Source organism: Ostrea edulis, chromosome 3 (genome assembly GCF_947568905.1).
Source record: "Ostrea edulis chromosome 3, xbOstEdul1.1, whole genome shotgun sequence".
In the NCBI taxonomy this organism is placed as follows: Eukaryota; Metazoa; Mollusca; class Bivalvia; order Ostreida; family Ostreidae; genus Ostrea; species Ostrea edulis.
The window spans coordinates 1,953,419-1,973,917 of NC_079166.1; the positions used below are offsets into that span (position 1 = coordinate 1,953,419).

Here is a 20,499-nt window from a genome sequence, read left to right on the forward strand (position 1 = left end):
ATACAAATTTTGAAAATATTTGATTTAATAAGAGATCGAGACCTGGAAGACAGAAATGAACTCCTGATACATAATCCATACCACCACACAAACACGATTTAAATCCGTAACATTTAATGTTTTCAGTCCGTTTATTTCACCTTCCCTTGTAAATTATAATTACATATATAAAGCATCTGACATACAAATAAGTGAACCTGGTCTAATGCAAACAAAATGATACCTATAGAGACAACATGTGTTTGTAAAGCATTCACAACCCCAATCCCCCAACCCCCAACCACAATATGGCAGCAAAAGTTAATAATGGCCAACATTCAAATTTATCAAAAGTAGCTCAAACCATATGGCCAAAGTCACAAGATCAAAACCAATTTCTTGGTACTCCAAGAAAGGTCTTGTCACAAGGAATACACATATATGTGAAAGCCCTTAAACACTCACAGTTCAAAAGTTACGACAAAGGGTAAAGTTTTTCAAAAGTAGGTCAAACCCCAAGATCTGAAGGTCACAATGTCAAAACTTTGGTACCAAAAGAATGGTCTTGTCACAAGGAATACACAGGTGAAATATGAAAGCCAAGTCACCATCCAATCAAACCTTATGGCCATACAAGCTAGGTTAGTTCCTGTGGACAAACAGACAGACCAATATCCCCCAATTCTCTGATTACATGGGCATAAAAAGCTTCAGATTTCACGGTGTCTGGAATACAAAGTATTTCTTTATAACATAATTCAAAGTTTGGTGTCAAAATGTGTGTGTATGGTTTACACATGGTTTTGAATAACATAAGTTTCACTGCATGTACAGTGAAGTTGTAATAATTTAAATGACATTGTATCATACTAGTTTAGGTTCCATTGATTTCAAGAGTGTTTTAACCCGTGAAAAAATGTAACAATATTAAAAGACATTGTGAATGAACAGACCAGTACAGAATTAAGACCCAAAAGATGATAAAGTAACCCCAGTTCCTGCTTTCATTGGCCTTCAGTTCCTGCCCTCTACTTATAACAATCTTTGCTCTGTAAATATTTAATACTTATGTATTTCCAATACAGAAAGTAAACAGTTTAGGTATTAGACAACTTTCTCCAGATTACAATGTCCCATAAAGGATTTCTCCATACTGTCAAATCAATACCACATTTTCATGCTTGGTTTCAAACAGATATATCCTTAGGACTAGAGCTGTTTGTCAAAAATCTTAACTTATTTTCTACAATGTATTTGCCAAAAGAAAAAATATTTTCCATAAATAATCTCCCAGCTGTTTCATCCAACCGTGCGATGGCCATTTCAGCACACCACCCTTCAAATTCACATAGATTTACAAATATGTGCATGACCACCTTTCAGCTGATTGCCATACATGGATTAGCAATAGTATCCAGGAAAGTCACGCCTTGCATTAGAGCATTATCTGAGCTCTCCGCTGTCTCGCAGACCTTACACAAACATCAGAAAGATGTAGACTTTCATTAAACCCACAGTATATTGGATTTCGTGTTGACATACACACTTGACAAGATTTTTGTACACATTGTGGTCAATACAGCATGTTTACTGGTACATATCTTGCTATCAGGTCCTGATTTACAATGCCTAACATTTTTAACAAATTATTTAAATTACTTTGAAAAAGTCAATATAATTGAACATATATATGTAAATTTTATGCACATGTATACATTATATGCATGCATGCCAAATTTCAGGGAATACATGTATGGTACATGTTAGTCTCGTTAATTGTTTAGCAGGTTAAGAGTGCATGTATCCATAATGAAATGTTCCATCATCCCCATATTTCAATTCTTTATTGAGTTATCATCATGTGGACAGCTGACCCAGTATTAAAACTGTGGTCAAGGTGATCACAGACTGACCACCTAAATCTATATATCAAGTCAGTGTTGCAGGTCCCATAATTCATTTCACCCCACATATCCCACCTAACCTACTGGCTTGCTTGAGAGCACTTTTAATTGCCTTTTGATTGCCTCGCATTGTAAATTTTTCATGGTGAAATATTAAATGATTTAAATAATAGATGTGCAAAATCAATCGTATTTCCACAAGTCAAAAGAGTATAAAAAGCAGGATGACTCGGTTAAGTATCTTTATCAACAAACTGATCTGAAATCCATCATAGAAATCCATGCTCCAGCTTGTCTCTAGGTGCTGCGTAATACTGCATTTTAGTGTACAATAAATAAGATGGTACACACAGCATTACACCCCAGAAGCATTCATTTCTGAATCAGTACGTCTCAATAAATGGATATAGAATTTAACCATAATTATATGTCTTCCGAATTACAGAATTAGAAAAATTAAACAAATGTAGCCAATTTTTTATCAATGGTAAACAATCAACCGTGAATATCAGTTAAATTCTATATATACCCCAATAGATTTAACTAACGTGAGAAAATTTCCTATTGACTTTTTGTATGTTAAAACTTTCAATAACTTGGAGGTGCACTGTTTGCCCAATTAATGAAGCCCCCAGCCACACCCATCCCCAACCCCCTGTCCCTTCTATAACTGTGTGGAAAATAAAGGAGAGAACTCGATGGATGAGTTGTTACGATTAAGAGAATAGAAGTAAATGTTCTCCTCGATGCCTTCTTATCACCTGTCACGACCATACTGTCACAGAATCTCGAGGTGACGCAGGGAAAAGGCTGGCTGTGACAGGCTCTCACTGGGCTACACATCACAAGACCCAGTGTCGCTGACAAATAGATCAATACCCAACACTCATTTTTACCTGTGATGAAGTACATATTATAGACCAGAAGTGTACTTATTTATGTGTAATTTCAAAAAAAATAAACATGGTACATGCATCATAATACAAGTAGTACTAGTATAGAACATATTTTATTTTCCAATCAAGAGCTGGGCCTCAAAGGGAAGAGTAATATGGGCAGTACATGGACAGTATGGGTATGGGCAGTACATGGACAGTATGGGTATGGGCAGTATGAGTATGGGCAGTATATGGACAGTATATGAACAGTATGAGTATGGGCAGTATATGGGCAGTATGAGTATGGGTATGGACAGTATATGAACAGTATGAGTATGGGCAGTATATGGACAGTATGAGTATGGGTAGTATATGGACAGTATATGGACAGTATGGGTATGGACAGTATGGGTATGGACAGTATATGGACAGTATGGGTATGGACAGTATATGGACAGTATGGGTATGGACAGTATATGGGCAGTATGGGTATGGGCAGTATATGGACAGTATATGGGCAGTATGGGTATGGGCAGTATATGGACAGTATATGAACAGTATGAGTATGGGCAGTATATGGACAGTGTGAGTATGGGCAGTATATGGACAGTATATGGGCAGTATGGGTATGGGCAGTATGGACAGTACATGGACTATCTGGAACAATCATAAATGAGTACCAGCAGTGTTGCACTACTGCAGATTCCTAAATATATCACTTATTTAAATACTACTGAAATGCCTGTAAAAACTCCTGATCAGATGTCTACGAGTTGTTTCATGATAGGTACTCACATAAGGAATATACAGCATCATATATTAAATCTGTTTACTTGATCAGATCTATACACAAGTTTAAAATGTTTTATTCAGCAATACCTGAGTATCTGAAAAAATACAACAGCCAATCTAAGTTGTTCATTATTTGCTGACTTTGTTTGTTTTTTACAGCAATTAAATTCATATCAAATAGAATTCAACCCATATCTACACGTTTAATTTCCAAAATAAATTCCCTTTTCAGAGCAAATTGAATTCAATACTTCAGATACACACTGAAGCAGTAGTCGGAGAACAAGCATTGTCTGGAACATTCCAGCATGCAAACAGCTGCAGTTATTGTAGCATTCCGACTCTAAAGAACAAAAAGTCTCGAAAATAAATAACATTTTCTGATTCATTTAATGCAGCTAAATTGAATCAGGAACAATTTGTCACCAAACACTAAGGCTGGTTCAATTTCGGTCCATTTCCTGGAGCACATTGTCTGCAATTGACGAGTTGACGACATTCTACATGTAATGACAGCAATGCAACACACAGGCCTCTGTTATAGCAATATTCATCAATAAATTGATCGGTGTCCACTTTGTTCAAGTGCCTCATCCTCCACATGTTTCATGCAGCCAATGTTAGCTTGAGCAGTAGGTTGCAGAAACAGATAAAAAAACCAAATTCTATCTATCAAAAAATCTAGGATAAAATAAACAACATGAAAACATCTAGCAGCAAATAACAGAGTCAACCTCCCCAATATATGCCTTAAATATCTCCCTTTTGACCTTTCCTGAAATGGTTGCAAAATATTGATATATTCCAACAAGAATATCAGTAAAACTGAAGGACACTCCCTGAAATGCATCTAAACAATGAACTACCTCAAATGACACGGTGGCCTAGGGGTTAAAGTACTCGCCCCGCGTGTGGAAGGCCGGGGTTCAAATCCTGTTCACGACAGACCCTAATCGTTAAAACAGGTAGTGACAGTTCCATCGCCAAACGCTCGGCATCAGGTGTGAATGTCATAGGTCCTCGCAGATGACCTTAAAAACGGACGCCTGCGTCACAGTAGGTGTGGCACGCTAAAGAACCCTCACTGCTCAATGGCCGTAAGCGCCAAGCATATAGGCCTAAATTTGAAACCCTCGATCGGTTTTGGTGACTTCTCCATATGATCGAGTGAAAAATTCTCAAGCAAGATACAATCAATCAAATGACCAATGGCTTGCACAATGATTAATAACTGTTGAAATTTTATGAAAATGAGGTATTTTTTTTATATACAAGATGTATGTTCTAAAGTGACCTTGACCATTCTCATCTGACAGCCAATTGCCTAGTGTAATAACCTGTTCAAAAACTGTTGAAACAAGGAACTTTACCTCTATAAAGTTATGTTCCGAGTGATCTTGGCCTTTCTAAAATGACCTTGAGAGACCTTAGTCCAAAAGATCAATAACAGTTGAAATATCGTTGAAATGAAGTATTTTATATTATATATAAAAGGTATATGTTCTAAGTGACCTTGATCTTTACAAAATGACCTTGTGTGACCTTAGTCTGAAAGCCATTTGCTTATTCCTTACATGTGTCATATATGATCCATACCTGATCACAAAACTGTTGAAATGAGGAACTTTTTACTTATATGTAAGATATATGTTCGGAGTGACCTTGACGTTTCCAAAATGACCTTGGTCCAAAAGTCCCCGTCTCCAGGAATATTTGTGATCAATTTGGACCTTGGTACAAAAGTCCTTGTCTCAAGGAACATTTGTGATCAATTAATTAATTATAACAATTTCTGATAAAAGATTTAGGAGACATGAGCTCAGACAGACAGAGGGACACACATACTGATATATGACAGCGACTATATGCTCCCATAAAATTTCATATCCACCCACAACATTTTTCGGGGAGCACAAAAATTGTCACTCCTTTAAGAAAATTATCTGTGAATGAGGCATGCATATAAAGCCATATTGTGAAGTACATATTATACATATACACACAATTTACATTGTGTTCATACAGTGTGTAATACAGATTTCAAATGTGTAATATAGAATTTAAATGAGCCTTCTCTTGTGTTACCAGAATGAAAATGAAAGCGGGTTCTATAATCCAGTGGCTTTGTGAGACCTATTGGGTTTTAATCTGAACCCCTCAAAACCCTTAAACGTAGAAAAGGTGTAAAAGATTATCTTGAACTCATTTCCAGTTTGTCTGCCAGATAACTACAATAAAGAAGAGGAGTTCATTCTAGTACGATGAGAGGTCAAATTACAGAAAGTTTCTGATCATGTGACAAACGATTTAACAAAAATATTGAAATTCAATTGATAGTAAAATATATAGTCCAAATAATTTCAAACGTATCCCTACACACAATATAAGTTCCTTGTGTCAGAAAGTCCACAGTTTAGTCTGCAGTAAACATATGGTAACACCATCCCAAAGTTTGCATACAATAGGAAAAACAGCCTGTAATAAATTTCCTGGATTTCCAAATCAAAGGAACACACACCGTATGGCTTTAATGTCAAATTTTACAACCTTCACCAGTATGGGACGGAGCAACAATAACGAGGGACAAATGCTACTAAAACAATTAAATCTGTTTGATTAAGTCAAGGCCAGAACTCAGTCTGTGACAATTGTGCTTCACCTGACGTCATTCTAATTTTTTTCGTGGAACCAAACTCGATACTTGGGAATACAATCAATGGGACTCTACTCTGTATGACAAATAACGTTCATAAAATATGGATCTTTGTCAAAGAAGCCGCCATTAATAAAAAGTCAAATTGGTACAGAGCAAACATTCAAAAGACCTGTACAAATATCACAATACTGCAAAAACACTGTCACAAACCGTCCAATACACAAGGATTAGGTAACCAGGAAGGAAGCGGATATTCTGCTACCTTGTTTTCTAACACTACACATACTGGTAACAGTTGAAGCTCAGTGAATCTGTGAGCTATACACTGCAAGGGAATTAAGGTAGCATTGACAGAATTAAACACTGAAGTATTGGGAAAAATTGGTACAGATGTTTTGTACTGCAATATGCCACATTATTATATACTTATCACAACACCCTTACCTATAACTTTCATCTAGCATTGACCTAAAAATTACTTCACTAAATATTTCAAAACTTAAAACTCTAAATTAATCGAAAGACCCATGGACACCAGAGTAACCTTATAGCCCTGCTGTTGTGATTTTTAGAAGATTTTTTTTTTTCAATCTAATTCCCATGAAAATTTTCAAAGGGTCCTGACATAACTGAACATGAATTCACACAACACAACTATCACTAACATGACCTTGGTGCTCTGGGAGAAGGTCAAGGTAACACAGATACAAAATATAAAAGTTCTACTTTAAATACATCAGGAGATATTGAATAGGTTAGAATTTTCAAAAGTAGGTCATACTCCAAGGTCAAGGTCACACACTACAATATCACAAGGTCTTCCCATAAAGAATCTATGAACAAAATATGAAACCTTTTCCTTGAACAATTCAGCAGATATTAAATGGGGTTTTTTTTTCCTTAAAAGTAGGTCAAACTTTTAGGTTTTAAGGAGCCTTCAGCTCAGGTGAGCTAAACACTGTCCGGTCTCAAGTAATTCATAGTAAAATATGCAGTCAGTTTCAAGCCAAGTTTCTTCCATCATAATGATATATTTACTACTACAAACTACCTTGATATATACTATATATACATATACTACCAGGCAGAATGAGAAACGTTAAACCTATTCCACTTTTTGAGGGGCTTTGTGAGGGGCTTTTGGGGGGGGGGGGGGGGGCTTTGTGGCATTGAATATCACGTACAAACAAATCAGGTATCTAGAAAAGCATTAAAAGCATCATGCAAATTTGACATTTTTGGTAATAATTTTGGCAATTAAAATCTATTTCCACAGTTTTGAGAATCTTTCCAGATTTTTACATTCAGTTAACTTTTTAAAAAATTGAATAGAGGAATCTGAATAGAGTAGTGCTACATCATCAATGTAGTTAATTCAATTCCCCAGGTTCCATTTCTGTGTTAAATGTTTACAACCATAAGCAAGAAAGGAAAATGTGGCTCCAGAACCCATGTTTTAGGTTGTAATTAGTCTGAATTCTGAGAGGGACACATCCTTAAGGAATCCCGATCTTCCTATACAGCCTTCATCCTCTTCCCATAAAAACTTTACAGTCTTAGTTGTATAAAAAGATTATTTGCATGAGAACAACTCTGTATATCATTAAACTGTCAGCGTTCCAAACCTGCAGCTTTAAACAGTTATAATCCTATCTTGTAATTACCAATTAGCAAATAAACCTTACAAATATGTTAAGCAACAATATTGTAAAGATTAAAAGAAACAATCCAATTAAAATCTCGAACAACAATGTTCACATCACATTTTCTTAAAGCAAGCAATTCTATAACAAAATTGATCGTTTTTCTGTGGTGCAATACCCAGAATAACAATCACATCATTAGGGTTCGGTATACGGCACTGTGACATGTTCGTATTGCAATATTTGTGATATTCTAAACTGTACGTACTGTGATGTATAACTGCAATATCTGTGATAGTATTGTGATGTAATATTGCAATATTTCCAATGATACAATAAACTCAAAAATGAGAAAGCTATAGTCTACTCTTTTGAACAAGTCCAGTAGTGACCTTGACTTTTGACCTCTAAATCAATAGGGATCTTCCTCTCTTGATAACACAATTACATGTCAAGTATCAAATCAATCCAGCACAAACTGTGGTCTGTAGAGTGTCTACAAGTTCTTTCTTAGAAGTCCTATGGTGACCATGACCTTTAACACCAAAAATCAATACCATTCTTCCTCTCTTGATAGCCAAGCTTCATGTGAAGTATCAAATCAATTGAGTAAAAAATCTGGCCTGTGGAGCGTCTACAAACTCCGGGTTTTACACACAACCCTAATACACACACATACTCATACAGTCTCATTACGATATCCCCATCCCGCAATGAATTGTGAGAGAATAACAAACTCCACTGACCAAATTTCAATTATAAATGATAAAATCTTATTTGAAAGCCCCATTTGTCACATAAAGAAACTCAAAATGCATAATTAATATACAATACTACCTCATGTTGTGTTTTCTTTAAAATGATCAATTATTTGACTGAAAATGGAAAAATGTTTGAAAGCCAATGCACCAATCAAATATTTTAAAAAATGTACTGTGATAGAATAATTTTAGGGACTATATTGGAATGCACTGGTGTATTGATACATGACTGCCCAGCTCTAAATATCATAAAACGTGACTACCCAGCTCTAAATATCATAAAACGTGACTGCCCAGCTCTAAATATCATAAAACGTGACTGCACTTAACTGTCCAGCTCTAGATATCATAAAACGTGACTGCACTTAACTGTCCAGCTCTAGATATCATAAAACGTGACTGCACTTAACTGTCCAGCTCTAAATATCATAAAACGTGACTGCCCATGCAGCTCTAAATATCATAAAACATGACTACCCAGCTCTAAATATTATAAAACATGACTGCCCAGCTCTAAATATCATAAAACTTGACTGCACTTAACTGTCCAGCTCTAGATATCATAAAATGTGACTGTCCAGCTCTAGATATCATAAAACATGACTGCACTTAACTGTCCAGCTCTAGATATCATAAAACTTGACTACCCAGCTCTAGATATCATAAAATGTGACTGCTCAGCTCTAGATATAAAACGTGACTGCTCAGCTCTAGATATAAAACGTGACTGCTCAGCTCTAGATATCATAAAACATAACTCTCCAGCTCTAAAGGTCATAAAACTTCGGTCCAAGAGCCAATGCCACCACAAATTACAGCATCCCTGAATTCCATTCCCACACAGATAACACATCAAAGGTTAATGACCATGCAAGCTCTCACCAACCATGTTAAATAAGGTAGCATCATTTTACCTACAGTAAATGAATCAATGTTCATGCATTTCATATACTGGTACAAGTTGTATATTTCATTGATAAACATCTTTTTTCTTAAATTACATGTACTTAATTTTGTTAATTTGTAACACAATTCAATTGGCTGAGCAATGTACAAGTTCCAATCAATGCTAAGAAAAGCAATGAGACATTGAACATTAAATTGACATTTTAAAATTTATCCCTCAAAAAAACCCACAGAATTCAAAGAACATTTATCATGCGATTAAATCAAATTATAATGGGATGATTTTTATTTGATTTTTTTTTTGTTGCAGTTTATAGAATGTGCAATATATCACCAGATTATGTTTTAACCCAAGGCCAAAAAATAATATGTTTGTTTCAGGTCGCCTCTGATTTTAAAAAAGGGTCGGTATATATATAGGTAGGTTTTTTATTTCTTTTTTTGAATATTTTTAAAAAAAAAAAGTAAATATGTGCCTTTGAATCAATGAAAATTTGATTGTAAAAGTTGTTATGCAATGTGTTTAATAGATAAAAAAAAAAATGGGTTCAGAGCACAATGTTTAATCGACAAAATACACAGTATGTGATTGAGTTTTAATATATATATATCAGGGCTCGAAATTAGCGAGAAATACTCGCAAAATGCGAGTACATTTGAAAAATAGTGAGTAAAAATAGTGGACACTCGAAAATTTTAGCGAGTGGTGATTTACAAACTATGATCATATCGTATCCGTTTTATACGGTAATGCGCCATTCGCTTTTCTTAAACTTGCACTCTGAATCATAGAAACGCTTACATGAACGATCGATTTCAACAACCGTTTCTATCCGGATTTTTCTTTTACGATTTTTAAGAAACTCGGAGTCAAACAAATGCTTTAGACATCGCATTATGATGAAAAATACATGTGCCACGAGTCCTGTTCACCTATAGGGGTGATTAAATTGAATTCTAAGTATGAGGTTTTTGTTATTCATTGATCTAAGAAGAAAAAAAAAGTCGGAGTCTATGTTTTACCAAGTCTTCCGGTAGTTATTTTTATCAGAATCATGAGAATGTCCTATATAAATTAATTTATTGTCATATTGAGGTCGGGTTGTAGTGATGACACGAGTGTACTGCTCACCGCGTAGACGATTATCAAAAAAGTCCATGGGGCTCATGATCGTGCTGCTTATAAAACCATGAGTCCCGGATGCGCTTTGAAAAATCACTAGTGACAACTCTGATGTGGCATGAAATTGGACCTGCGGTAAACGGGTTGTGGATTAGAGGTGCGATAATCAAGAGACCTAAACATGACTTGCGTAACTTAGTGTCTTGTCCAAACGATGCCTGTTGACCCACAAGGCTCAGTAATGAATAATGATGGGGAAAATACATGTAATTGATTTTAAAAAAAACATGAAAAAAGAGCACTGCTTCATTATTTTTATTTTAGCTTGTAGGTTTTCATTTTAGCCTGTGGATTTTTTACCCACAGGCTAAAATTAGCCTGTGGTAGAAAAAGTTAATTTCGACCCCTGTATATATATATATATATATGTGTGTATATATATATTTATAGGTTATAGACTTTGTATGGGAAAATATGACGACCGAGTTTTTTGGTGCGTAGACGGACCGAGCTTGCGAGGTCCGTTCGCGACAAAAAACGAGGTCGTCATATTTCCCATACAAAGTGTATAACCTTTTTATTATATACTTTCAATTTCATTTAGAAACCAACAATAATTTTATTTTTAACAATAACTTTATCGGTTTAACTGAGTAAAAGATGAAAAACACGAAAAATTTGAAAATTAACGGCGTAGAAATTTGATTGTGACGTAATGTTTGCGGGCCGGAATGTTTCCGGGCATATATCGTGTGATATATGCCCGCAAACTTTTAAAGAAAAAAGAAGAGATGAAATTGAAAGTATATAATATATATATATATATATATATATATATATATATATACACACATTTACAATAAATGTCTTGGCATTTCGGGTAATAGTTCGTACATCGATAAATTGAAATCAGAAAATTGAAAAAAAATTAATAGGGTCGGTGGATATATTTAGGGTCGGTCAGGCGACCTGAAACAAACATATTTTTTATTTTGGCCTAATACAGTCGGACGTGCTTATAACAAGATGCTTACAATGATTTCAAGCTTATTGTGAAGTAATATTTACTCCCTTATGAGAGGAAAATGACAAAACTTGTATTGAATGTAACAATGCTTGGTTATAACGAATTGTTTTTCACTAGTCCTGGAGGTTAGCTTTAACTGTCTTTAACTGTAGCATATACTTTATTAATAAATTAATCATTGTTCTCAATTATGGTAAAATTTAAGGATAAATAACACATCTTATCTGCAAATAATGGACAATGCAGAAAATACCTGTTATACAGTATATTAGTCATTCCAGGCCTTATAACAGCAAACTGGCAGTGCATCGTACATCTGAAAGGCCAGAGTAAGAAGATTCACGTGTGTTTGATATAGGACAAAGCAGTGGACCCATTGTAACGTGTGTGTGATATAGGACAAAGCGGTGGACCCATTGTAACGTGTGTGTGATATAGGACAAAGCGGTGGACCCATTGTAACGTGTGTGTGATATAGGACAAAGCAGTGGACCCATTGTAACATGAGTGATATAGGACAAAGTGGTGGACCCATTGTAACATGTGTGATATAGGACAAAGCGGTGGACCCATTGTAACATGAGTGATATAGGACAAAGTGGTGGACCCATTGTAACGTGTGTGTGATATAGGACAAAGCGGTGGACCCATTGTAACGTGTGTGTGATATAGGACAAAGCGGTGGACCCATTGTAACGTGTGTGATATAGGACAAAGATGTAGACCCATTGTAACATATGAGTGATATAGGACAAAGTGGTGGACCCATTGTAACATGTGTGATATAGGACAAAGCGGTGGACCTATTGTAACGTGTGTGTGTGTGTGTGATATAGGAAAAAGCGGTAGACCCATTGTAACGTGTGTGATATATGACAAAGCGGTGGACCTATTGTAATGTGTGTGTGTGATATAGGAAAAAGCGGTAGACCCATTGTAACGTGTGTGATATAGGACAAAGCGGTGGACCTATTGTAACGTGTGTGTGTGTGTGTGATATAGGAAAAAGCGGTAGACCCATTGTAACGTGTGTGATATATGACAAAGCGGTGGACCCATTGTAATGTGTGTGTGATATAGGACAAAGCGGTGGACCCATTGTAACATATGTGTGATATGAAAAATTTGTTTTCATAAAGTTTCAATAAAACTTTAATCACTTAATCTCGTTGGGAAATTTTGACATCATTTTGGAAATTTCGGACATTTTTTGTGAGGGAACTGCTGAAATTCTGAAATAATTTACATAAAAAATCACCGAAGATGAAAGGACTTTGGTAACCTTGGCTTCGGACTTGAAAATCTACAAGTTTCTTCCTTTAATGTTGAACTACCTTTGCGTAAATTATAAATGGTCTAATATGTTGATCTTTGCAAAAACTATTCAACCTACTGTGTTGTAATTAAAGCATGGCAATTAAGTTTGTTGCGACCTTGACCTTTGACCTCGCAACTCTGAAATTTTGAGGTGTCTTTTCCTCAATGGTCAACTACCTTACAAGTATAAAATATGAAAATTTTGTGCTGAAAAGTTTTAAAATCTATGTGACAATGGACAGTTAGACCGAAGGCAGGACAAAGTAACTCGGGGGGGGGGGGGGGGGGGGGGGGGGGGGGGGGGGGGGGTCTTTTGCAGCCCTTATAAAGACTTGAAGGCTTTTGCAGCCCTTATAAACTCTTCATACAAGAGCACTCAATAACATAATGACCTTGACCATCAGCAAGGTGTAGATTGAACGATTGATTGAATATTGATTAACGTTCCTCTAGGTGTAGACATTTACCATTGTAATGTAATATATAGTCAACTCTCGATAAACGGCCACCTTTTGTTTTTTCGAATTTATGGCGTCATAACGAATTTGGTGATGAATTGAATTTCCACCATCTTGAGGAGAAAGAGTTACTTTTCTTGTATGTGTAAGAGTTATCTTTCCTTTATGTACAAACTTAATAAAAAAAAAAATATCTCATAATTATTTTTTCAAATTTTCTAACATGATTAAAATAGTATTATCAATAATAAGGCTTCATTTCAAAACAATACACATACAAGACACATATGCACAGTATGTTTCAAGTTATTCATAAACCATGTCCAGTGTCGGTATTTAGCGCAACGCATGGCTGTTCCCTTGTAGGTGAGCCGTCATTAACTGGACAAAGATCAACGAGTATTTCATCCTTTGCAGCCAAAATATCACCCATTGTCCTCCTTTTTACGGACTTTTCCCATAAAACAGTAGAATAATTGGAGATTTCCTGTTGTGTACATTTCAGATGGTTTCCGTGGTATGTAATAATTTGCTTGTTTTCTTAGAAATTCAACAGAAACCTTTTGTGGCAAAGCCATAGTTAAACTGAAATATTTTTCATTGAGGTAAAAACAAGACTATAGTCCATATTAAATAATTATCTTGTTTATTTAATACTGGGTTCCCTCTGCCCAGGTGTACGCCCGAAATCAATAATGATCAATTTCCCGAATCACTGATCACGTGCACCCACGGCAGTTTATTGAGATAATAAGCACTTCGATATAGACTTTTGTACGAAAAATACCGTGGGAAATGGTGATAGCGAATTTGGCGTTTTAACGAGAATTTTAAGTATAGGAAAAACCTTCTTAGAAAATGCGGCGTTATAACGAAAATGGCGATGAATTGAGTGGCGATAATTCGAAAATTAACTGTGTATATATATATATATAAAACTCATTATCACATGACACTATTTTATCTATTAACGCATCTATTTTCAAACACTCCAGGAGATATTAAATGAAGGTGATAACAGTCTCATCAAAATATTAAATGGTTTTATCATGCCATATATGTACAGCACAAATAAACATTCATACATGTGTGTGTATATATATATATATATATATATATATATATATATATATAGAAAGCACAAACACACAATTATAACACCCAACCTTACATTAACCCCTAGGATCTAAACGATACATGCGAGATTGCATCAGTGTGTATAAGTAGCACTATAGGAACATAACAAAACTTCCTTTCCGGGGAAGTCGTTGTGGCCAAGTGGACTTACGCACTGGTTTGACAGTCTTGCTAGGCGGTGGGTGCCGTAGGTCGCTGGTTCGATCCCGGGCTGGGGTGAAAATTTTCAGTACCTAGTTGTGATTATTTAGTGCTTTATATATATATATATATATATATATATATATATATATATATATCATTGTATGTTATACAATGAACAAAATGCTTAAAATTCCTTTATTTCATGTGTAATTGAATTGCATCATTATTTGACCATGCAAGTTGGGGATCAATACACAAAATTGTGATGTTTTAAAAAAAACCACTGCCTAGTTATATAACGCATCATATAATCACAGCTTATTTCTTTATCATTTAAGTGAGATAATACTTGGCTATTTCCAGATATACACAATATTATGAAATCATGTCATTTTAAGACTAACAATTTGTGACAGAGCTCCCAAACCCATGGGATTTGGAGAAAAAGAATCAGTGTTTAAGAAAACATCCTGCGAATGGACAGGGATATAACAAACGTTTAGAAACACAAGTCACATTCTGAGATAAATGGCATCAAAATTTACACAAGAATGTACAATATACCATCTCCTCCCAAATACTTGTTAACCTTGCCCATAGAAATCAATATGTGTATGAAGGCAAAGCTGTGCTTGGCAATTCATCGATATAAACAAAACACTCAATAATCAAGAGACCTCTACACTGAGCAGTCTCTGTATCTTCACACAGTAGTTTCACTAAAACTCACAAGCTGGACTAAATGTATCCGCTACGAAAATGAAGACATAAAAACTTCTTCATGCAGCAAGTTCTCTCCCAAATAGTTTTCACTACAGAGTCAAGACTACCCCCCCCTCCACCTCACTCCCCCCGAAGTTTAAATCCTTAACCTCTAAACACCATCAACTGAAAAGTTACTTTATATATTTTCCTATCTAAAACATCTTTAAAATTCAACAAACTACAGAAAATTCTAAAACAGATTATTTCATACTTTTTTTTAAATTATGCAGTGTTTTTAAAAGAGCAAAACATAATATAGCATCAATGATATCTTTAAACAAAAGGAACAACAGATACTGAGGTGGCGGGTGGGGGTTGAAAAAGAAACAAATTAATCATACTGGATGCACAAAAAATGGTTTGAGTGTTAATTAGACTTTTCCTCCATAATTCTTGAATGAATAAAAACATTACACACTACACGTTTTATAATTGATGAAATAAACAAACCACGAGCACAACACTACACGTCCTGTCATGAATATACTGCATCATGTAACCAGACCACTTAACCCTTCGTGTAGAAGCTGCTGAGGGGACAGACCTCCCGAGACCTGCAGGCACTAATGTTTACACTAGTAACTGATGATTTCACAAAACTGAGCAACGATAAGATTATTAACATTCATAATGCCAAAAGTGCAGCGTGTCACCAAGGGATGCAGATCTAAAGACAACATAACCATGATAACTCTATATGTTTACGCTGTCTATAGAGTCACCAGATCAGAAATGTATACCTTAAGGAGGTTTACTACATTGTCATAATGGCCGACTTCCTTTTAAAACACGAATGAAAATATTGCTATCTGCAATACTTGTCTATTCATTTCAAATACTATTGCCTAGTAGAGTAGCTCAGTTTAGGTTAGCATGTCTAGTTCAAATTCAGCAGGGGTTTAAAAAAAATAATTCAGATTGCTCTCTACTAAAACTGCATTTCTTGACTACATAAAGTAAATTTTGAAAGTTTTCAATATATTGTTGTAAATATCCTCTACTTTTCATCCATATCAAATTTTTCTACTAAGTGTAGCATTCCTCCTTAACATCACGAGATGTGAGGGACTCTGACAACAACAAAATAAAACAATACCTCTGACGTAACAACAATTATAATACTTGAAAGAGTAGATATCATGTGAGGCACTTGCGGTTCGTTTTCATCTTCTTTTTTTATTTTTAGTAGACATAAAGGTTCACTTGTAAGAAGTCCCAAAATTCACAAGATATCAACATCTATGAATTTAGGAGTGTCAATCAGTATTGTCATAATCACAAGATGGAAGACCACTATTAAAGCTTATGAAACCCACATGACTGAACCCAGTAATAAGGTGATATGTGACATTGTGTTAAGGGAATCATACAGGATTGCTTTGTTTCTTATCATTCAATAAAAAACAAAGATATGCTTGTTTATCAATCCTCTCTCTCTCTTTCATCTTGTGAAACTTAAGAATAAAAAGTCCCCACCAGTTAACATTATTGTCTTACTTATAGTTATCTTTTACATTGCTCAATTTAATTTGCATAGTTCATTTTAAAGCATTAAATGTTTATTTTTATGTCTACAGTGCTATTGATGTGTAACAGTGTCCAGACGAACTCTTTCTGCATGGAGTTGCATATCATCAGAAACAAATTTTTACAAGATGTCAAACAAATACACAATGCATGCTTAAATTTACATTCAATTTAAATAATTCTATTTTTTAAGGTGCCATTATAATATATCCCATTTCCTAGAATGCTCTATGCTGATTGGAACATAATTAGTTGGATGGACGGACATAAATGTTAATGATGGTATTGTGATGTCAATGTTAGTTATTAAATAAAGCACAAAATATTGTATCATTTCTTCATTGAAAAAGCATACAGGAATGTAAATATTGTATGAAGAGCCAAAACAAATCTCACTTGAATATTTGCCTGATTTGTTGTACACGACACCAATGTTTAATCATAGTCATGTGCATAGTGAATGATATTGACATCATCAGTAAAACTCCCTTCAATACACATGAATATAAAAATAATTCAACTGTACAAAGACAGTCATTTCCTGATGTCAATACTTATGTGGATTTTAAAATAAAATGTGATAATATTTAAATGCAAAATATACTGCAAATTCTTTACAGGGGTTGACTGTCATTTTCGACACAATTATATTGACCACTCATTCTATTCCATATCTGATAAAGCAATACACACAAAATATTGATTTGCTAAATATGAAACGTAACAGCCTCCATATCGGGGCATATCATTATTAACGCCACATATACTCACAGCCTTCCTGTTCAATATTTGGGCTCCACATCACATTTCCGCAAGCACCGAGTTGGAAAAAAAAATAAGAAAATGACTATCAAATTCCTCCCTGACAAAATAACATTTTACAAGGATACATTCGTAGCGACCCCGATTTTGTGCCAATCGCCAAGAGATGCTGGACTGGATCGAAGGCAACTGATGTTGGCTCATAGGGAAATCCATACCTGACCGTCTGCAATAAGAAAAATCACGAAAAAGCAATGTATCAAAATGAAACTGAATAAAAAAGTGACACTGATAGAATTTGTAATTGGCAGTCAAGTGATGAGAAAATCAGATTACCTTGCACACTTGGAAATGGTCCGTGCGCAGTGTTTCTTCCACCCCACAGTCGGTGTTTAGAGGTGCTTTCAGTTGCTCAAATTTTGTAAGCACCCTATTCAATGTCTTCTTCATTTTAGACATCGATTCTGAATCAGCACCCACTCCGCTGAAGTAAACACTTCCATTTTGTCGACGAAATCACATAATCTATGTCTCGGCTATATATTATCATTGCGGTTTGCTGGGAAAAATATTATTGCGAAGGCCCGGATGGATATCTCGCTATGCTCTAAATAACTAATGATCTATATTTGTGATTCTTAATTTTCACAAAACGAAATATAACGTTTTAAACAGCAGTGCGAATTCTACGGGACTATTTGCCCCTATGATTCAATACTAACACTACCACAGGCTTTCCAAAAATTCAAGAAGAAAAATCCGCAAGTACTTAGCGTGTGTATCAGAAAGCCTGTGGCAGCGATGATATTGGAGTTGATACCTATATATATATATATTTATATATAAGACATTTGAGGTGGTTATGCGTAAGCGCGAGAAAAATATTATTAGAAACATCATGGGAGTTGCGGTATATATTCGTACTGAATGGTGATTTCATGTTAAACATAAAATTTAACTTTCCTTCTATTGCTCAGAGTGGTTCTCTCTACTCTGTTTAATTCCGTTTGACTGTTTGTATCGCTAAATATGTCCCGTCAACAGCCTGCAGGCCATGCACGTTGTCTTGCGTAGTTATTTCGAAATTCCGCATGCGTCGTGTGATCATAAATGTTTCGAAATGGGGCGTTTACTATCCGAATCGAAGAATGTATAATTAGATTGGAAATTAGTTTGATTACTTTTTCATCAAATTGAGTTAAATTGCATAATTTGCTGAAAGTATATAATTCATATAGCTTGATACTTATAAATATACATGCTTTTTATTCCTACGGTGATACCCAAAGAATACCGCATATATTATATAGCTTTAAGCATTCCCTCTTTTTTGTAGGGAATGAGTATACAAACTACCACTCGCACCACCACCACCACCACCCTAGTAAGAAATGTTTCTGGATCCGCCCCTATCTGCGACTTGTATTATCGTATTATGGCTTCCCTATATGATATATAGCTGTAACATAGTATCTTATAGTGCTCTAGTGAGGTCACTCGATCGTTCTTTCGCTTTCTGGTGTCGAGGACGAATGCTAAATGAGTAGGAGCAAAAGTGCGAGGGCGAAAGTGCAAAGGCGACGAAACGCTCAAAACTGAAATAAAAGCAGAAACGCAAAGGCGACGGGGCGAAATTAATATCGATCCTTCGCAACTCTCGCCTTTGTTTCAACTTCACACGTCTATCGCTCCTTTGTCTTTGCACTTTCGCTTATTTTTTCTGAATTTCTTGTAGGCAAATTAAATGCACCAAACTATATATATATATATATATATATATATATATATATATATATATACATGCATGTGAGGAAGCTGAATAAATTTAAAATTCAACGCAGCGAGGGAGCGTTGAGAGATTTTAGCATTTATTAATGTATTTGTATCTATTAATTAAATCTGATTAACAGGTTCTTACTCCAGAGCTAGAAATAATCTTTTTAATCGCCTTTTCATGCTTGACTTGGTTAATATTGATACAAAATTGTTATGCGGTAATGTCAATTTGCCTCTGCAAACTAATATAAATATTTTTTCAGTTGTTCATAAAATAGAAGAAATTTGTAGATTCGTTTAATCATTGTACATTTTGCCTGTTTAAAATTATTACCTTGCATGACATATTGTAATATTTTTGGAGAGGGACTTGTAAGTTGTCAGAACTTGTTCCCATTCCTTTTTGATTTCATCAATAGAATATGTTCAAAACAATTGTAGAAGACAGATTCTAGCGCATACAAAAAGGAGATTGATGAATTGAAATCAGAATAAAGTATATCCATTTGAGGGCAGGCTCTTTCCCCTACCTACGCTGGGCTATCTCTCTCCCTCGTCTCATGCCCCCCCCCCCCTTCATTCGACAATTAGCGGTTTGTTTTGTTCCCGGGGGGTAGATATTACGGTATTATAAACTTTTACCATCCATTCTGAATTTGAAACTTGTAACTTAACGAGGATAAAAAGATTTGACTTCAGATTCAGAAAATTCATTTTCATTTTCTTCATTAGACCACTAGACGAGTTCAAACAATCCACACCAAAATTCACCTGTTTTTAGATAGAAAGAACGAGGTACGATTGTGTACATAAAAAGGCCCCCCAAAAGTCTCCGATTTAAATGGGTCTTGAATCAAGCTTGATCTGTGTTTTGAATAAGTTAGATACATGCCAAGTATACTATCTCAACTTAAATCAAAGTTATTTCTTATTTTATAGCATCA

The 20,499-nt window shown here is 35.2% G+C and overlaps 1 protein-coding gene across 12 annotated transcripts in view; it reads right to left on the reverse strand.

The window, feature by feature from the left end:
* LOC125673383 (syntaxin-binding protein 5-like) overlaps positions 1-18,396 on the reverse strand; it is a 75,952-nt gene extending 57,556 nt beyond the window's left edge. For 9 of the 12 annotated variants that reach the window (XM_056159708.1, XM_056159699.1, XM_056159697.1 and 6 more), the window contains exons 1-2: positions 18,116-18,381; positions 17,908-18,005 (exon numbers count right to left, since the gene is read on the reverse strand). In XM_056159708.1, coding sequence (XP_056015683.1) covers positions 17,908-18,005; positions 18,116-18,238 — 221 coding nt within the window. In that variant the 5' untranslated portion in view covers positions 18,239-18,381. Of the gene's footprint in view, positions 1-17,907; positions 18,006-18,115 lie in introns of all 12 variants that reach the window. The other 3 variants (XM_056159701.1, XM_056159700.1, XM_056159696.1) reach the window with 1 other exon arrangement.
* Between the last annotated feature and the right edge of the window lie 2,103 nt (positions 18,397-20,499).